General features: G+C 36.5%; 1 protein-coding gene across 3 annotated transcripts in view; it reads left to right on the top strand.

Annotated features, from left to right (window-relative positions):
* The window catches only part of GNAI1 (G protein subunit alpha i1), a 71,052-nt gene extending 51,520 nt beyond the window's left edge, over positions 1 to 19,532 (top strand). For all 3 annotated transcript variants that reach the window (XM_031454770.2, XM_031454771.2, XM_064487640.1), the window contains exons 4-8: positions 1,392 to 1,549; positions 5,030 to 5,158; positions 10,788 to 10,917; positions 11,775 to 11,928; positions 17,499 to 19,532. In XM_031454770.2, coding sequence (XP_031310630.2) covers positions 1,392 to 1,549; positions 5,030 to 5,158; positions 10,788 to 10,917; positions 11,775 to 11,928; positions 17,499 to 17,689 — 762 coding nt within the window. In that variant the 3' untranslated portion in view covers positions 17,690 to 19,532. The remainder of the gene's footprint in view (positions 1 to 1,391; positions 1,550 to 5,029; positions 5,159 to 10,787; positions 10,918 to 11,774; positions 11,929 to 17,498) is intronic.
* The last annotated feature ends 1,230 nt before the right edge of the window (positions 19,533 to 20,762 follow it).

Here is a 20,762-nt window from a genome sequence, read left to right as displayed (position 1 = left end):
GTTCCCATGCTGAGTGACTTAATTATTTTTCACGATAGGTTCCCATTTGAAAATCACAAATTGGCAGCAGAATGAATTTATGTTGTCAGCTAGTACCCTCTGCTAGCCTGTATCACCAGATGCTTCTCTTCTGTACACCCTACTGTGTATCTGCTATCACTTTATGAAGAGCACCTGCACTGTGTTGGAAAGATGACCCTAGAGAAAAACCAGAAATTGTCTACTCAGTTAATATAAAGCTGCAAACCTCAGGCCAGAAAGTAACTTCACATATCCTTTAGCTGTGGATTACTTGTGTTACACTACCTGAAGACTAGGGTTGTGTTACAGAGCACTGCAGCCACTACTGTGTGCTACCGTTGAGTGTTTGAAATGTGTCTAATCTGAATTGAGATGTGCTCTATTAATGAAACAGCAAAATCCAAAGACTAAATACATATAAAAATATGAAATATCTCTAACTTTATATCTATTACATGTTGAAGTGGTTTTTATATATAGATTAAGTATATTGTTAAAAGTTTTTTTTTTTTTTGGCACTTTCTAAAATGTGCTATTAGAAAATTTAGAATTGCGACAGTGGCTCCTGTTTCTTTTGGACAGCACTGACTTGGTGGGGTTGATTACCTGTGCATCACAATAACGAAATACTTCTAGCCTCAAAACTTAGGCAGAATTTAATTTTATGTGCAGTATTCTTTCATTTAAAACCCTTTGCATGCTGTCTTCTGTATGCATCATGAATATTTCTACTCCAAAGCTGTACTTACTTTGTTTCTTTTGCCTGGATTAGCAAACACCTGTCCCCACCTCCTGACCCACTGATTTTAATGTACATATCTTCAAGGTGTTCTGAAAATCGTATACCATTTTGTGGAACTACTGTTGCTTATTCCACATTGATTTCTCACTTCTCTGAGATTATTTTTGCATCTACAAAGTATATCAGAAAGTATGACCTTTAATTAGATTGTAAAAATAACCTCTAATGGTATTAATGTGCCTCTTAGATTAGAAGCATTTTGAGGAGGGAGGGACAAAGCATACATTCCTCTTCTGTTTTCTTAGAAGTGATCATCTTCAGTGAACAGACTGTCAGGGAGTAGTTGGTTGGTTAATATTTTCCCTCATGAGCTGTGAGTGTAGTCATTCTTTCAGCTCTCAGTGCCTTGATGACTGTGACTCATCCCACAAAATGTGGACTCATGATTTAAGATTATGCTTTTTCAATTAAGCCAATTTTTTAAGCAGTGCTTTAGAGAAAACCAAGTTATGGCACCAATAAAATGCATAAAGGAAATTCACCATTGTATTTTTTTGTAATCTATAATGTACTTTATCTGTAATGTCTGCTTTTTGCCTTTTTAAAAAAATGGTCTTTGAATATGCAGGATGATGCCCGCCAGCTCTTCGTGCTTGCTGGCGCTGCTGAAGAAGGCTTTATGACTGCAGAACTTGCTGGAGTGATAAAGAGATTGTGGAAAGACAGTGGTGTACAAGCCTGCTTCAACAGATCCCGAGAGTACCAGCTTAATGATTCTGCAGCATAGTAAGTAATCATAACTTCAGAACTACACTATCATGAATTACTTGCAAGTCAAATATACCTCCAAGTCAGTTTTAGCGCAGAATCGGCTGACACGTTCTTGTACAACTCAGGATATTCAGGATGACAGTATTTGAAAACATTTTGTCTTTTGTATGTGTGTGTTTGTAGGTAGCAGTGCTGTTATTTTCTTTGTGTCTCAAGGGACTCATGCTATTCTACTTGAAACATGCAGGATGGAACTGTTCCCAGTATATTTCCAAGAAAGTAACTGGAACTTACCAAAGTTTACTCTGAAATCGGGTGTATCTCTAGTTTGCCTGAGGCTGGCTAAAGGGGAGGGCAACCAATTTGAGTGCTTTTCGTTTACTAATGGTGCCTGAGAAGAGTTACTTGTCCAGTGACCGGTGCCCCCTTTGAAGGGTGCATGGTGACCCCAAGATAGTCTCTCACTGAGAGCAATATAATAGCTCTACATTTTGAAAGGTGTCAATTATATGTGCCCTGTTGGGTTAGACTTTGTTTACAGATATCTAAGTGTAGTTTTTTAGAAGAAAAACCTGCCCTTATTTTCCAGGTAGTGGCCCCAAAAAATCTTTAAAGCAAGTTGTGATTAAAAACGTCAGGGAGCTTTCTGCTTGGTGATCTGCACAGAATTAAAAAATCAGGGATTTGTTTCCATTATTTGGTAACACACTCAGATGTCAGAGACGATATGATGAGAATCATGCGCTGTGCACTCACTTTACTTTCCAGAATTTGTCAGTTTTCTTGACAGAGCTGTTTATTGGTTGGCTCTTAGGGACACAAGTGAGGATTAGATAGAAGATGACAGGTACTGGAAGGTCTAGGTAAATACACATACTGGCCACAGTGAAAAACTAAACGGGTGTGGCTCCCGAGGACCCAATTACGTATAGCACGTCATGTACTGCACGTCCGAGTCAGTGTGAGTGAATACATAATACAAGTTATTATATAACCCATCACAGCTTTTATAATGCTGTATTTCTTGATACGAATTTTTAATGTTTTACAAGCATATAAACCACATATTACATACACTACAGATCATTACATGTGGTTAAACGTATTTACTACACATTAAAGCATGTGGTTTACATGTGTGTGTGTTAGCATCTTCCTCTTGTGTAGCCCGTCTCTCCAACTGGTGTCCTCACTTCTACAAGGAAATATTCCTTGACTCAGTGAGTAGTTTTCTGCCTCCTTGTTTTATGTACTCATGATAACCATGTGTTTTCTTTTATAGCACTCATAGATTTACATTTATTTTGAGGTGATTTGATTTATACTCGTATTGGGACTGTTTGATTCTTTTCTATCTCTGCTACCACACTGTAGATTCAGTAAGGTCTGTTTCTTCCCAGTGTTCTCTCTCCATTGCCTGACACACAGTCATCGTGCAATACGCCCCTGTTTAATAATGAATAAATTCATAAACCAGATTTTACAGAGGCTAGAAAATCAGGGGAAAAATTACCTAGTGCAGGCACACAACTCTTAGTCCACAGTACTTGCTTTGGCACCACCAGCACCAGCAGAAAGATCTAAGTGGAAGTCACTTATGGTGAGAAGATTGCACTGAGCTGAGCCCAGCAAGGAGAGCTATTTCGGTAATTAAGGGGTGCTTCCCAAGGATGATAGATTGTGGTTCACTTCCTCACTTCCTCCATCTTCTTATTCTTAGACCTCCTCAGTATATTGACCAAAACCTATGTCCTGTGCACAGTTTGGACAAAAGGTGTCATTTTGGCTCCCTGTTAATTTCATTACTAGTAGTTCTGACCTTAAGATGGGGCCATTTTTCAAGAATGAAGAAAGTCATAAAAAGTTTTTTCTTCATAGTAGTTATAAGGCATCTTGATTTCTGAGTTTTTGGCTGGAGATGTGGGATGCTGCCAAGTTGCCCGTTAAGAGCATCCAACCACCAGTTTACATTTTAAATTTGTGATCATTTAAAACAATTGGAGTTTTTCACAATGCCTTTTTTTCTTTTTTGTAGTGTTGAAATATAAAGGTGCATTATTTTAGAGGCTAGTAGAACTGTGCCAGTATTAGGTAAAGAAGTGTACCTGTGAGTAATCAGAGCACATTTTAAATAAGAACAGCTCACTATTCAAAGGGACAGTCAGTAAAATCTTGCTGTGGCCTGTTTATTTAAAGTCAGATTTTCTGATAGTAAAGTGAATGTTACCTATATGGAACTGAAAACACAGAGTACTAGGGGTTTATCACCAATGCAAATAAATATAATAAGATTATTTTAAATTCAGTAAATATAACACAGATAACTTAAGCTGTCATCTCTATGTATTCTAGTGTCAACATCACATACATACACTTAACTGTCTAAACTATTCTGATTACTAATTCAGTGGATAGCTTTCCAACTCCATCTCCACCCATCAAATATTTATTGAGCTCCTTTTGTTTGTAAGACCCCATTGTAAATGGCTAAGGAACAGTTTCAGAGTATGACATCAAAGTTGCAGTAATTGGTGCCTCTCTGTAATAAACCTAGATGTATCTTCTAAATTATATCAGGCCGGTCCACTCTAGAATTAGAAAACACTGCAGTGGTGCTCCCCGATTAATTCCATGCATAGCCTACTTGACAAACAAGATGTGACTGTTCCTACCTCCATGCTGTTTTACTGCATGACACTCCTTTTATTCATTGTCCCGCTCAGATTTCTATTTATACCCCTCACTATCCATGAATCCTCCTTTAACCACTCAGGCTCACATCAGTCTCTCCATACCTGGATCTAATATTATCAACTCTACTGAAGAATTTGACACAAAATGAAATAATTGCTGGGATGACACCACTACATTTTTATATCACAGCATATTTGACATCATTGGCAGAGAGTGTTGAATGAGTGACAAATCAGTGAGAAGTGAAATGTGAATACTGATTCAGAGAGCCAGTAAAATGCGGAGGACAGGAGCACGTGCACTGTGTGTCCATCTGTGACTTAGGGCTGGTTGGTGGAGAACAACATCGAATTCGGCCTTTCTCCAGAGGTTTCCTCACTGCTTTCTCAAAAATGAAGGCTTTCTAAATCCTCAACAAAAAGAGTAATGTCTGGAACATAAACAGTGCTACATCAAAAAAGTGTAATGAATTTTAAGGGACAGATTCATGGTGTGCAGTTAGTTTGGGCATTTATGAAGTTATTACTTTGTTTTCTTTTCCAACAAGGAGAATTACTAATTACTGTCCTTAAGAAGCAAATTACACAACGTTTAAAAAATGTTAAAAGAGCTTTGTGGCTGGAGAAGTACATTTTCATTTCAGTGGGAGTTGTGTAAGATATAAACTTAAATTGGTTGTATTGCATCATTATACAGAAATGTAACAGTAACTTGGCATACTGCATGCATCACAATGTTTTATTCTTTGATTTAGATGATCCTTATTGACAGTATTAACTATTAACATGTTTATTTTTTCAGCTACTTGAATGACTTGGACAGAATTGCACAACCAAATTATATCCCAACTCAACAAGATGTTCTCAGAACTCGAGTAAAGACTACAGGAATTGTTGAAACACATTTTACTTTCAAAGATCTTCATTTTAAGTAAGTAACTTCTTTAAGAAAAAATTTATAATTTACAAGCTTAAAATATTTTAGAGTTGGAAATTACAAAACCGTTTCTCTTGTCACATTGGACAAGAGAATTTCGGGGTGAAAGAGGGAAAAACATTTTTAGGAGGAATGTTTATATTTTTATTTCAGAAAAAGTAGCCAGGCAAATTCCTTTTGCCTGTATTTTTCACAGTGATCTAACTAAAAATAGTTTTTGGCTTTTATTTTTAAATAGAAACTACTGTTCTAATATTGTATATTTTGGGGAAGTGTTGCCATCCATTTTTATGTAAAAAGAAATAGAGTTACTGATAAAATATATGCTTATTTATGGAAATACTTTAAACAGTTACCCTCCAAAATTTTTCCATGATGATTTTTATTTATGCAAACTCATGTTTGCACTATTTCATGATGAAAAATGTTCATTTAATTTTGGGTGTACTGTAACTTACTGAGGTCTGACCAGAGAAGCACTGAATTTTAGCCTATAGTAGTGGGTGGGATCCAGGAGTTCATTTTGTCCCAAACCAGGCTCAGGGAAGTTAAATGAAACATTACATTCAGTTTTACAGAACTGTGTTTACCTTTTTCTAATAAGTAACAATTTTCAAAGTATGAGAAAAACTGCTGAATTTAGCTTCACTTAACTCTACTGAAACAGTATGATAATAAAGCAGAATTTCTGAAACCATCTTAAGAAAAGGTTCCTAGTCAGAGATTATAAACAAGTACTCACCAGCTCACCTCGTAAGCAGCTCACTGTGGGAAGCACAGTTAAATATATTCCCTCCGTAAGTATTTTAACTATAATTCATTTGTTATTATCCTTTATCACCAAGTTATCCCACATTCAGTGGTTCATGTAATTGAATTTTCTGGAAAACTAAAATTTAATTTCTGTTTCCCATGGCACCCTCCCTTCAGATGTACAAATATTGCCCTGCTTTCTTAAACAGAGATGCAGGTCAGAATTGGTTTAGCTGACCATGTGACTTTGGGCTTCAATACATGGGTACTGTTTTGCATTTGGTTTTAATTACTTTCTGTTTTCATCATTTTTTTAGTTGTCAGCCGGCATTTTTTTTTTTTTTTTTTTTTTTTTTGGCTGCTGATATTCCCTTATTGAAATCATTTACCTTCTTTTAGTTTGCCTACTACTTCTAGAATATTAAATAACCACTCAGGAATATTAAAATATTAAGTTACCTGATTTGTCTTATTTGAGAACTGTTAATATATTTATTTAAAAATTATGAAGTGATTTTAATTATAAGGAAATTCACTTTTAAGAGTTAGGCTTTAAGGTTTGTTTTTAAACCTAGTACACCTTAAATTTTTATTTTGATTTACCTTGCTTTAAGACCGTGTTCTATAACAAACTTAAATTGTTACGTTCAGATTATAGCTTTATTCTAACCATGTAGTCCAAGAAGAAAAATGCATGAGGTTGGGGTTATAAGGAATCTAGCCTTAGGCCCGTATTAGGTAAGTACAAACTTGTTTAAGATTTTTAACAGACTGTTCCAGTCTTGCCCATTGTCAGAAGTTTAAAGATAAAATGAGTTATTGTCTATAAAGGAAACAGAGGGGAGAGCTCTGTAAATGATGGGAAATGGTGGAGGTAAATGTTCTGTCAGTTATTTGGTACTTTAGGCAACCTAACTGTGCACAGTTAGTTCAGTTTCGTTCTTGGTTAGATGCACCCTAAACATTCACTTCCAGCCTAGGTTTCTCAAGGTTGTCATTTTAATGTCAGGCAAGTACTGGGACTTAGTAAAGTTGTCTCTCATCACGATCTTTCCAGAAAGTCCACTTATCTTGCTCTATTTAGTCTCCTTGGGTGAGGCAGAATTTCATAGGATGTTTTTACTTACTGTTTCCACTTGCTGACTTAAACATAGGTTTGTCAAGAACTTCAAATAAGCTTTTTCTTATTTTGGATTTGAATTCTGTTAAATTACTATCATTGCTAACATATGGTTCCAGCTTTGCTTTTTATATGTTAAGTGAGCCTCAGAAGAATGAGGGCAAAAATATACTTAGAATAATTCTACTGGGAACCCTTTAGTGTATTTATCATTTTGTGTGTTTTGTGTTGTAATTCATTGTCTGATTTTAACTGCTGGTACTCAGTTTTGTGGTATGATTGGAACTAACATGCAAAATGAGGCAATAACCAGGCATTATAATTTAAGAATATATACTATCACCTCTGACTGCATTTGTGGCAAGTGTCTTATTTTGATTTAGAATCAAGTTTTTATTGATATTTTTGTTAAATATAGAATTAAAGCATCTTTTCTATTAGAAAATTATAACAGATAAGTTTCTATTCTTTTCCCTTAGTATTGTAAATGTGTGATTGGTTTTGGGGTGCAGTGTCACATTTATGGGGTTAATATTCATATATGGTCAACTAGCATTGTAGCAGTCTTGGTCACAGTGGTATAGATGACATTCTGCAGGTAAGTCAGCCATATCGGGATCTCCAATATCCCCTTCCACCTTCCCTCTGTCTTTCCACTCCCCCTCAAAAAAGAAACCTAAGAAAACTCGGTTTCCACTCCCTGTTGGATGCTAGTCAAAAGTCTCATCTTTTCATGAAGGAGAACATATTATAAATTGTTCTGTTTTGGGTTAAAAAAAACAGATGTTCAGAATTGGAAGATAATGCTAATGAATGTGTGAAACAATGAATAATGCTTTGTGCGCAGTCTGATCATTTGTCATGTTAGTTCTTAGTCATTTGTGCTTTGACTTTTTAATTAGGCCAGTGATATTCAAAGTGTGGCCCCTTGATTGGCAGCATTAACTTGTCTGCTTGGTGATTCTGATGCACCCTGAAGTTTGAGAATCAATGGCTTAGATTTAAGGTTCTTTGTTTATGACCAATATATGAATGACCCTCTTTTGCTTCTAAATTAAATTGGGGAGAATTACATGATTGTCAAGTTAAAGCTCTTTTATATTTAATATTCCCACAGCATAACTGAAAGATCTAGATCTTTAATATAGGAAAACTAGTCTGTTGCTGCTTGAAAGTGTTTTAAAATATTCTGTAGACACACAGTTCATTCTTCCATTCAACAAATATTTAGGAAGTGGAGGGGATATAAAATGGCCCGAGCAGAGAGGAGATGAAGTAACTATTTAAAAGCCATAGAGGAGGATGTACTAGTTTCCTAAGGCTGCTGTAACATATTACCACAAACTAGACCGCATAAATTTATTCTTGATGGTTCTGGGAACTAGAGGTTTAAAATCAGTACGTCAGCAGGACTATGCTCCTGAAGGCTCAAAGGAAGGATGCTCCCTTGCCTCTTCCTGCTTCCGGTGGTTGTCGGCCTTGGTGTTCCTTGGCTTTCATCACGTGGCCTTCTTCCCTGCGTGTCTGGTTCCTCTTGCTTAGTACTTCACTTCTCAGTGTCTCTCTTTCCTCTTGCATTTTACTTAAGCAGCGCAGAGAAACAAGGCTGTACCTTGTGCTCTTTGCTTGGAAATATCCTCAGCTAAATCTAAATATCCAAGTGCATCTCTTAACATCTTCCTTATACCCAACAGTGGAACACAGTTAAGCCAGGTTTTTTTGCCGCTGTAAAACCAAGATTACCTCTTCTCTGGTGTCCAATAATGGATTTCTCATTTCCTTCTAAGACTTCATCAAAAATATTTTTAACATTGACATCTCTTAACGTTGTATTCATGATGATATATATATATATATAAATATATATCTATCTTAGAAGCTTTTCTAAACTATCCTCTTCACTTTTTCTAAGTCTCCTCAAAATCACCTTTAATATCCATATTTATAACCACTCACCTTTTCAAGGCAATCTGGGCTTTTTCTGTCAAGTAACTCAAAATTCTTCCAGCCTTTACCCATTACCCACTTTCAGAGCCACTTCCAGTTATGGGTATTCGTTTTACAGCATTACCCGACTCTGGGCACTAAAATTTGCATCAGTCAGGGTTCCCAGGAAACAGAACCAGTAAGGTTTGTATATTTCGAGAACTGGCTTACGTGACTGTTGGGGCTGGCAGACTGGAAGTTTGTGGGGCAGGACAGCAGGCTTAGATAGAAACTGGTCTTGCACTATTGAGGCAGAATTTCTTTTTCTTTTAGGAAACTTCAGTTTTTGCTCTTAAGGCCTTCCAACTCATTGGATGAGGTCTGCCCACGTTATCAAGGATAATCTTACTAAAAATCAACTGATTAAAAATGTTAATTGCAACTATAAAATTATAAAATACCTTCACAGCAGCACCTAGTGTTTGACTGAACAGGTGCGGGTGATGGCCTAGCCAAATTGATACTTAAAGTCAACCATCACAGAGGGAAAATGTGGGACACAGTGGGCTTGGTGGTTATTTTATATTGAGTAATCAGGAAATAATGTGACTGTTGATCAGAGACTTTATCTAAAATATATTATCTTTTTAAGTAAAGTTGTCTTCAAATTATGTTCCTTGGCATTTTAACAAATGAGTTATCTTTTATCATTTTAATTTATTTTGTTCCTAGTTGATCTTTATTACCCATTTTAATTCAGTGTATACTGCAATCATTTCATTACATAGCATGCTTAATGACCAGTTTACTAGCTAAACCAATAGAAGGCCACTGAAAATAATGATAAAAGTAACAGCACTAGTGGCTTTTGTAGAGCACATGTCTGATGGACTTGGACTTGGACTTGGTTTATAGGCCAGTACTACTCTGCAGGGAAAATTCTTTTTCCTTGAGAATTAAATAGGGACTATTTTAATTAGTGCACCATCTAAATAAATGGAGCCTTTAAAAAATGTACCACTTTGCATAGTGTTTCATTATGTAAGTGGTTGCTTCTAGGTTGCATAATGAATTTCAACTTTGTTTAACAATAAACTCTTACAAGAAAAAGAGGAAAAGATCATTGTCGTTATACTGTTAATTGTGTTACTCCCCTGTACACTGTCCTACAGTGGTACTGTGGTATATCATGTAAAAATGAGTTTACTCACTTAATTTTTGGACTGCTCAGTAGACCACCCATTTATCTCATTTTACCTCATTGTTTTTTCCTATACCATGGTTTTACTTTTTAATTTAGGCAACCTGTTCACCCCTGTCTCAGTAGGACTTGCTTGCTCAGCTTTTTCTTACCCAGAGTGGTTTCTCCTGTACATCAAAGTCCTGCCTGCTTTGTTGCTTCTGAGAGAAAACATTTTGTAGTGAGATGACGGGACCATGTTCTCTGCCTCTAATGTTCCATGACTGTGGCAAACTGAACATACTCTCGCTAAATGCTTCACGTGACTTCTCCGTGTTTACACATAGTGCAGCTCTTTCACTGGTATTTGTTTTAATGTTCTGTTCTAAAGTGTTCTCATTTGTCAAGGAAAGTGCTGTTTTTTTAGGGTATTTTGGGTATTTTGTTTTGAGATTCCCTCCCTTCAAAGACTAAAAACCAGGAGATTTTTTATGACATTGTTTTCCTCCCATGAAGTCCTTTTCTCCTTTCTTCCCATCCCACATTCCCCATGTGATGTGGAGCTTTTTGATTCATTTTATAGAACTCCTCAGAGCTTTTGAACATCCAGGATGATGTCAAACTCATTCTTTTCGTCTTAACAGAATGTTTGATGTGGGAGGACAGAGGTCTGAGCGGAAGAAATGGATTCATTGCTTTGAAGGAGTGACCGCCATCATCTTCTGTGTGGCACTGAGTGACTATGACCTGGTTCTAGCTGAAGATGAAGAAATGGCAAGTAGAGCCACTTTGAAAGATGGAGCACAGAATATGAAAAGCTGGAGATGTTGCCAAGAAATTTTCTGAGAAAAATTCTAGTCCAAGACTTACATCTCTTAACTTACTACTTGTGCCAGCTCAGAAGCAGGAGTAGAGAGTAGCTCAGCCTTGATCTGTCTGATACTTTGCTAGTCATGTAATTTTCAGATGTGTATCAATGAACCATTAATCTGGAGGAAGTATTTTTAAACAGAAATTTAGAACTCTTAACTTTGGTACAGACTAGGGGGGAAAGCTATAAATGTCAGTTGCAGAATTTTAAAATAAGGTATAGACAGTTACTGTGCAGGAGGTGCAGCACACACGTTCATCTCTTGTCGTCTGGCACTACAAAATACAGCACTGACTTTTTGAAACCACAAATACTGGAAGGGCAGGAAATTACAAGTTTCCTTCCCTAATATACAGTTATATTTAGGGTGTTGGGCTAATTGTTTCAGGTATTTTAGTTTGTGAATCTTGAGAAATCTCTGCTTATCTCTTAAAGGAAACTTGGTTAACTCTAATAATGAGGTCTCCTTTCAAATGTTCGCACTGGCATTTGTAGATCACAGGGCCTGCAGCAGGACGCGCCAGGCACAGTGACAGCCGTGGCGCTCAGCGCGTTTTCTGGCTGAATGCCAAAAGTCATGAGCGACTTAGGTACTCATCTCACCAAAAATCAAAGTGTGTGTTCTCGTTCTTAAATGGCAGAAATGTATTTTTGTGGTATGTTATCTACTTTTCAGCTGACAAAGCACGGTATTTTTTAAGTGATTATTTCTCAAAATCCTTGTCATTATGACAATTGGCTGTATTCTTTTCTATTACAGAACCGAATGCATGAAAGCATGAAGTTGTTCGACAGCATATGTAACAACAAATGGTTCACAGATACATCTATCATACTTTTTCTAAACAAGAAGGATCTCTTCGAAGAAAAGATCAAAAAGAGCCCTCTCACTATATGCTATCCAGAATATGCAGGTATTTTACTTTCTGCAGATAACTTGTCAACGCCTGTATTTCTAAGTGAAAGTTCCCTCAGGCAAGATTTCAGTTGTTGATTTGAATCTCTGGGCTTAGTAATTCTTACCTTTAAGAGAAATTATTTGCCAAACTGCATTCAAGCACAAATAATTTCTTGAAGTGTGGCTGAGATGATTAAAAATAACATACTCATTTTATGGAAAAGCTAGTAGATAATTTTCTATGATGATTCCAAGTCTGGTTTGTTAACGGATCCGGTGTCAGGTATAGCGTGATGCACAATACGTAAGACGTGTCTCTGCTCACCGACTGATCTGAGAGACAGGCATACTCCTAAACAAATACCCAGTGGTGGTGCAGCACGCAACGACTGGAGAATGTGAGCAGTAAGAGTAAGGGGAAGTAAGAGAAAGAATGGGAAAGCAGTCCTGGGTTAGCTAACCACTCAGAGGAGTCAGGCGGCTTTCACAGGAAATCCAGGCTTTGGTAATGAGACCAACTGTCTGCAGTGAGAAAAGGACACCTGAGATGCTGTCCTGGCTTTTCCATAATTAGCTCTTTGATCTTGAACAAGGCAGTTACTTTCCCTAGTCTCAGTACCCATCCATGAAATCAGAAGTTGGCCTAAACCATTGGTTTGGTTCCTTGGCACACCTCCCTGGCTGCTGTTGAACGGGAGTCCAAGGAACAGACGTATTCATCCCCTTTTATTCCCCCACCAATGCAACTTCTCCCTCATTAAAGCAGAGTAACTTAGCTTTCATCTGTTTTACATATTGGGTTACTAAATAAGGTTTTATTTTATTTTAATGATGAAGGCTCTGTGCCTTTAAATTTTTTTCTTGACTACCAATAGTGTATATGATCTCCAAACCTAAACATTCTGAAAAGTTTGGTTCATTCAGCTAATTGCCCTTATTCCATACTAATTGTTTTAAAAAAAAATCTCAAGCATTTGTTTCATTAGAAACAAAATTTTAGTCAGTTTTGTACGATGAGTACTTACTGCCTTTTCACAGGCAGTGTTAAAACAACCATGTGATATCAGTGTTCGTATTCCCACTTAGGCAGGTGAGAGCACCGGGGCTCAGTGATGCAACAGAGTCCAAATCCAGACCCAAGTCTGCTGCAGTCCTGCGTCCAGAACACTTAACTACCAGAACACATTTAATTATATTCACTGGAGCCAGAGTGGGAAGGTTCTTCAATAAATACAATCATACAGTACTCATTAGTACAGCCAGCCCTTTTTGTGCATTGCAGTTATACTTCAAGTCAAAATAATTTCAGTTGCTTATTTTAAAACTTTCATTTTCTTTTGAAAGTCATAGTATCCTAGGTACCTTACTCAGAAACACTTTTAGGGCTTTAATTATTAATTTTTTAACTGAAGTATAGTCAGTTTACAATGTTGTGTCAATTTAGGAAAAAACGTAATTTATAGTTCTAGTTCCAAGATTGAAGTTATCCCGAATCAAGGTGGCTCAGTTTTATCTTTATTGGAGGACCTAAAAGAATCCACAAATATTACCTCCCTACAGTGATTTTAGAGCAACCAAGAATGTTAAATTTTTTTAACATGTATACATTGTGTTCAAAATGTTCTTATGTTGTCAAGTTAATAAGAATTACTGATCTCAGAATAATTCTTTCACAGTCCCAGAGTTAAGACTGTAACTTAAAATCTTCATCTCCTGCTCTGAGTATTGATGCAGTGGCCTCTTGCTTTATCCTCAGCTCCCAATTCCTGTGGCTGCTGTTTTCTCTGGAAGAACTCAGTGCAGCCTCTAAACTACTCACTTGGTTTATTTCCTACCTCTCTCTGCTCTTATCCTCTTCACATTTATGTGCTAACATTTTACCAAATTCCATCTGCAGTCTTACAATCCTTTAGCACTCCATTCTTTCTTAGTCATATTTATTCTCATCATGTTAAATTCTGTTGTCAGCTCTAATTTTTCTATTGAGACTCAGGCTTCCATTTCCAACTGCTTGTTGAACATACACAGGTTTTTTTACCACCTGAAACTCAGACTGAACTCATGTTATTTTTTTTCTTTCAAATCTCCTTTATCTCCCTTTGAATTCTATCACTAACCCTCCAATTCTCCAGTCTTATCATCTATACTCAACCTTTATTCAAGACAGTTCTATCAACATTCCCACCTCCAACCCCAATTCAGGTCATTCTGTTCCAAAAATTAAAGTCAGATTGAGGAATATACTTAATTCGTTCATGTATCTTGTAGCTCTGGAGATTCAGTAATCTAACTAGCTACCCAAAATAGATAGATAGAGCAAATTGAACCATGCACTCAGTGCAAACTGTTTTCCCAAAACATATTTTTAATTTAGAGATTACATTAGCTTTGTGAGTCAACAAGACACTATTTATTGACAGAATTTCAGAGCACCAACCTTACTATGATTTAATAAGCTAAAATTTTATTTGTAAAGTATATGGTTTAATGTAAACTTTGACAACCTAGAGAAAATGGAGAATTTCCAAGATGGAATCATGAAGAAATAGAAAATCTGAACAGACTGATTACTAGTAAGGATCAGTAATGAAAAACCTCCCAACAAACAAAAGTTCATAACCAGATGGCTTTACTGGTGAATTCTACCGAACACTTAGAGGAGACGTATTACCAGTCCTTCTCGAACTCTTCTGAAATATGGAAGAGGAGAGAATACTCCCTAACTCATTTCACAAGGCCAGCATTACCCCGTTACCCAAACCAGGCAAGGATGCCATAAGAGAAAAAAAGTCACAAGCCGAAATATTAGCTAACTGAATTCAGCAATACATTAAAAGGATCAAACACTACAACTGAGGTTTTTTGCCAGGATGCAAGGATAGTTCATTATCTGCAAATGAATTAATGTGACACACCACCTAAACAAAATGAAGGGTAAAAATCTTATGATCATCTCAATAGATGCAAAAAAAAAAAGCATCTGACAAAATTCAACATCCATTTATGATAAAAAAAAAAAAACTACAAAACGGGTACAGAGGGAATGCACCTCAATATAATAAAAGCCATATATGACAAACCTATAGCTAATATCATTTAACAGTGAGAAGCTAAAAGCTTTTCCTCTAAGATAGGGAATAAAAGACAAGGTTGCCCACCCTCACCACTTTGATTCAACATAGTAATTAGAAGTCCTGCCACAGCAGTTAAGCAAGGAAAAAAAAAAAAGACATCCAAATCAGGAAGAACAAAGTAAAACTGTCACGATTTGCAGAAGACGTGATATTATTATATATATATAGAAAATCTTAAAGGCCACCAAAAAACTGTTCAAACTCATAGTCAATGAATTTAGTAAAGCCGCAGGATATAAAAACCTGTATACAAAATTTGTTGTTTCCATACACTAGTAATGAACTATCAGAAAGAAATTTAGAAAACACTCCAATTTATAGTTGCATTAAAAGAACAAAATTTCTAGGAATAAATTTAACCAAGGAGAGGTGAAAGACCTGTATATTTGAAATTAAGACACAGATGAAAGAAACTGAAGACACAAATAAATGGAAAGATACTCCCTGCCCATGGATTGGAAGAATACTGTTAAACTGGTCTGTATCACCTAAAGCTCTAAGATAAGAGTCAGTGCAATCCCTATCCAAATTTTAGTGGCCTTTTTCAGAGAGAATAAATAACCCTAAAATTTTTATGAATCACAAGACTCCCAACAGCTAAAGCGATCTTGAGAAAGAACAAAGCTGGAGGCATCCTGCTCCCTGATTTCCAACTATATTACACAGCTGTAGTAATCTGAACAGTGCAGTACTGGCATAAAAACAGACACATAGATCTGAGGAACAAAACAGCCCAGAAGTAAACCCACACATACACCATCAAGTAATTTATGACAGAGGACCCAAGAATATACAACGAGAAAATGATAATCTCTTCAATTAATGGTGTTGGGAAAACTGGATACCCACAGGCAAGAATGAAACTGGACTACTGTCTTGCACAAAAATAAACCCAAATGGATTAAGGACTTGAACATAAGATCTGAAACTATAAAACTAGAAGAAAACATATAGGCAGTAAGCAACTGGACATTGGTCTTGGCTGTGATTTTTTTTTTTTTCTTTTTAATGTTGGACACCAAAAGCAAAGGCAACAGAAGCAGAAATAGACAAGTGGGACTACATCATCAAACTAAAAAGCTTCTTCACAGCAAAGGAAACCATCAACAAAATGCAGCTTTAAGGAATGGGAGAAAATATTTGCAAAACATTTATCTGATAAGGGGTTAATACCCAAAATGTACAGTCAACCCGAGGTACCATTGGGGGACTGGTTCCAGGACCTGCCATAGATACCAAAATCTGTGGATGCTCAAGTCCCTTACATAAATGGCATAGTACAGTTAGGTGGTCCTCCATATCTGCTGGTTCCACATCCGTAGATACAGGGGACCAACTGTATAAAGAACTCATACAACTCAGTTAACACAAATCTGATTTACAAAATGGGCAGATGATCTGAATGAGACATTTTTCCAAAGAAGACATACGGGTGGCCAACATGGTGCTGAGTATCACTAATCATCAGGGAAATGCATATCAAAACCAGTGAGCCGTCACCTGACACCTGTTAGGATGGCTATTATAAAGATAAGAAATAACAAACATTGGTGAAGATATGTAGAAATGGGAACCTTTGTGCCCTGTTGCTGGGAATGTAAATTGGTACAGCCATTATGGAAAACAATACGGAGGGGTTCCTCAAAAAACTAAAGGGAGAACTACCATATGGTTCAGCAGTTCCACTGCCGGGTATTTATTTGGAGAGAGTAAAACCTCTCTGGAAAAGATATGCACCCTTCTATTCATTGCAGCATTACTTACAGTAGCCAAGATGTGAAAACAACTGGTGAAGTACGGGACAGGGGAAGCACTACAGTAACGCAGGAGGTGGTCTGTATATAGGGTCTTCCCTGACATGGAGTCAGCCTCAAACGTGGAATAGAGGGTCTCAGGATGGCTTTACCAAGCAGGCTGGGTAACAGAGGACCCTGAAGGCCAGGCATGTAATTTTGTATTATTACTGCAAAAGAAATAAATAAAATATTCATCTGAAAAAACCTGTTAAGTATTATATATGTACATATATAAATTATATAGATACACACTTAGCACAAATGTGAAACTCACTGAATTTTAAAAAGTGAAAATCCTGATGTTGTCTACCACCACTCAAGTCATAGCCAGTCTACAGTTAACGAGCTTTTGAGTTGTTTCCTAAACAGTCTTTGTATGCCTTCTGGGGAACACAGGTATATAGGTCTGTCAAAGGCACACCTAGAAAGGGAAGTGCTGGCTCACAGAGTGACTGTGTGATTATCTTTATGTACCGCCAAGTATCAAAGTCAGAAGTCTCAGTCCCCTGAAGAAATAGTTTTCTGGAAGGGAACAGTTACAGAGTCCACATACTTTATACATATGAAACTAATTTCAGCATTTTAAGGTCCCTGTTGCTCAGCACTATACTCATTTCAATTTTTCACCTTGTGTTCCTTTCCTTTTCCCATCTCAGGCTCAAACACGTATGAAGAGGCAGCTGCATATATTCAGTGTCAGTTTGAAGACCTCAATAAAAGAAAGGACACAAAGGAAATATACACCCACTTCACATGTGCCACAGATACCAAGAATGTGCAGTTTGTCTTTGATGCCGTAACAGATGTCATCATAAAAAATAATCTAAAAGATTGTGGTCTCTTCTGAGTTTTGCAGTTAATGGTAAAATGCATTTTCAAACCAAATGAGTACTTATATGTGGATCTCTCTAGACTAGAGTCTTGCAGCAACACAGAATGTAGTATATGGCAAATGCATCTGGGACCTGACCAAAGTTATTGTGTTTTTTAACTGAAAGTAGCAGAAGGACCTTTCTTAAATGTGAGAGGTGGTCTTGCAGGATGAAACCAAGGGCAGTGTTAAAGCTGGGCTCTAGTGTATTGATGATTTCTACGTAAGTGTAAATATGCAAATATATGTATACATGTATTTATGACTTTAGTTTTCCACATGACTTTTAAGTATTAAAAGTGATTATAGCGTGATGGCTTTGGAAATAACAGAAATATTAAGTACTTTGTACTGAATGACAGACCTATGTTTGCCAGTTTTAAACAGCTTTATTTATGTTCATGTCCTGTAAATTTTTAAGTACAGTAATTAACATTAGGACACGTTGCAGCCCTTATCTTGATTATATGTATACTCGTAATCATAAAAATGTTATTTGTACAAACGTTGCACAGACTATTTTAATAACATGATTTGTTCCTCAAATTTAATGTGTTTCATTGAAATGTTCTTAAAGATGACGACTATACCTGCCTTTGGATCAATTAAACATTGTATGCATTTTAACTTTTAAGAGTGCATGCTCATCTGATGCTACTTTAGATTTGGTTTGAAAAGTATAAAATTGCAGATTTTTGAGGATATACTATCTTAGACTAATAAACACTTAATTTTTATTTAGTTGGTTTGTTTTCACTTTGAATTTTAATATTTGGATGGTATTCATGCATTGCCTTAAAGGTGATGCCAGATTAATTTTTATACACTTTAAATAACTACATTTTTATTTATAACTAAGTTTAGGTGGATGTGAGAGCATTTTTTGTGGGTAGAAACTAAGATAGCATAATGAATTTTGAGACATTCATTTGTGTATTTCCTTTGGGAAATCCCTTGTACCTACCATACATGATAGCTCCTTGTTTGGAAGATAACAAGAAAATCTTTGAATATTCTGCTGCAAGCTTTAAATTCATATAGGTAACTAGTTTCAAATTTAATCATCACGCTATATTAAAATTACTTTTTCCCCTTAGCTTATTCAAATTTCCTCCACTTGCTTGAGTTTATATTCTTTCTTTTTAAATTGTGCTTTTATTTCTGAGAATGAAATGGGCAATTACACTTAGAAAAAGAGTAAGTATTCAGTGATTGTATGTATACTCAAGTAAGTGTTACATATCAGCTAGATACTGAACTGTGATGGTCATTTTTTAGTTACTTAGTGTCTCTGTGACCTCATTTTAGCAAAATGAACAGCATTCCATACCTTATTTCTCTTTCATAACTCACCTTGAAAAAGTCAGGCTTTCAGTAAGCTTTGTGGGTAAGTACTTTCTAAATTTAGTTGTGTCCTATCATTTTGTTGAAGTCTATTAGTTGAAGTCTACCAGTGTGTATGTGTGTAACTAGAAACTACATTTACATCTGTTCACTTTGGGGATTTGTTTTTCCTCTTTGTAAAGAAATTCAGAGTTATCAAAATTCCTTAAATGTGTTAGTTTAGATTCTTTATGTGCCTTTCATGAAAGATATGTTTTCATTAATTTTACAGATGGAAGAACTGTTATATTCATATTATAAAGCTATATATAAAATTCAACTATCCTATGAATAAATTTGAATCATGAAAAATAAGTTCAAAAAGCCACAAAGAAGCACATATTGGTGACCATCATTGATGATTTCCTGAACTTTATTCTGTGTAATTGTGTTACTAATAAAACCTAATAAATTTGAATTTTTAAAATTTTACAAATCTGTTGGCTAAATTCATGTTTAGCATTAGAACTTAAGTATCAGTCTGTAGTCTCTTCATTTCTTCCTTACCTAATTGCTATCCTTCTGCAATTTCATCTACTCCAGAAGTTTGAATTTTCCTTGTCCCCAATTTTCTCATGAGGTGTGGGGCCACATTTGGAATTGCCTGCTTGAGATCCCCTTCTGACGGCCCGCTCTGACTCAGCACACCCAAACCAGTTCATCGTCCTTTTACTTTTAAACCAGTTCTCACCCTCTGACTTAGCCGCACCAGCAGTCACGTACTCTCTCAGTGGGGGGGTTTTTCGACCCTTTGGAACTCTTCTTCATCCCCATCTCCATCTCTGACAAGCCATGATTTGCTCACAAGTCTACTTTCCCAGTGCTTCACATGTGTTTTTTGTTTTTATTTTCCCTTTCCACTACCACCTACTGAATTCAGTTCTCTGCTTAACTTCCACTTAAAATGGCTTATTAATTAAAATCTCCACTTAAAATTTCTCCCTTCTCTAGTCCAGGTTATTTATCCTAATCCAGAACCTCGGCTGTGTTCCCTTCTGTGCATTGGCTGACTTGTCAACAGAATGAAATCTAACTTAGCTTTCTATTCCAGGCTTTTCATCATCTGAGCCCACCTCACAGCGTCCCCACTCCCTCCCACACTACATCCTAATCACTCTAACAGTGCTTGTGCATGGCCTGGGCTTTCCTTCAAGCATTGTACTGCCTGAGATTGCTTTAAACAATGCCTGGACCATGGGATGTGTTCATTCATGTCTGTTAATGCTTTAATTATTTTTATTTATTAGCACTTCTGTTTGTGGTACCTTTTTTTTTTTTTTTTTTAAGGTAAATCGGCATCTGTTCTTCAATCTGCCCTCTCAGGAACTACAGGTTCTCACGGGACTGCCAGTCACAGTTTTCACGTCCCAGGTCAGAGGCTTGGGTCTGACCAGTCCCGGTCCGCATCACTGGGCGAGTGGCCCAACTGAACCAATCATAGTCCCAGTTCCCAACCTAAGTTTCATAAAGCTGTTCTGGTTTCTAAAATCCCCTTCATTCATTTCATTACCCTTCTTAAAAAAACAAAAAACAAAAAACTTATGCTTCATCTAATTAATTCAGGTTCAGTCTTTTACTGAAAAAAATTCTGGCTCAAATGCATGTTCTTACTGCATGCCAGCAGTAACTGAGATAGATCCAAAAAAACACAGAGGAGTTAATGAGC

The sequence above is a fragment of the Camelus dromedarius genome, chromosome 7, assembly GCF_036321535.1.
Source record: "Camelus dromedarius isolate mCamDro1 chromosome 7, mCamDro1.pat, whole genome shotgun sequence".
In the NCBI taxonomy this organism is placed as follows: Eukaryota; Metazoa; Chordata; class Mammalia; order Artiodactyla; family Camelidae; genus Camelus; species Camelus dromedarius.
Note: the sequence above shows the minus strand (reverse complement) of the source record. Positions and strands in the feature narration are given on the sequence as shown.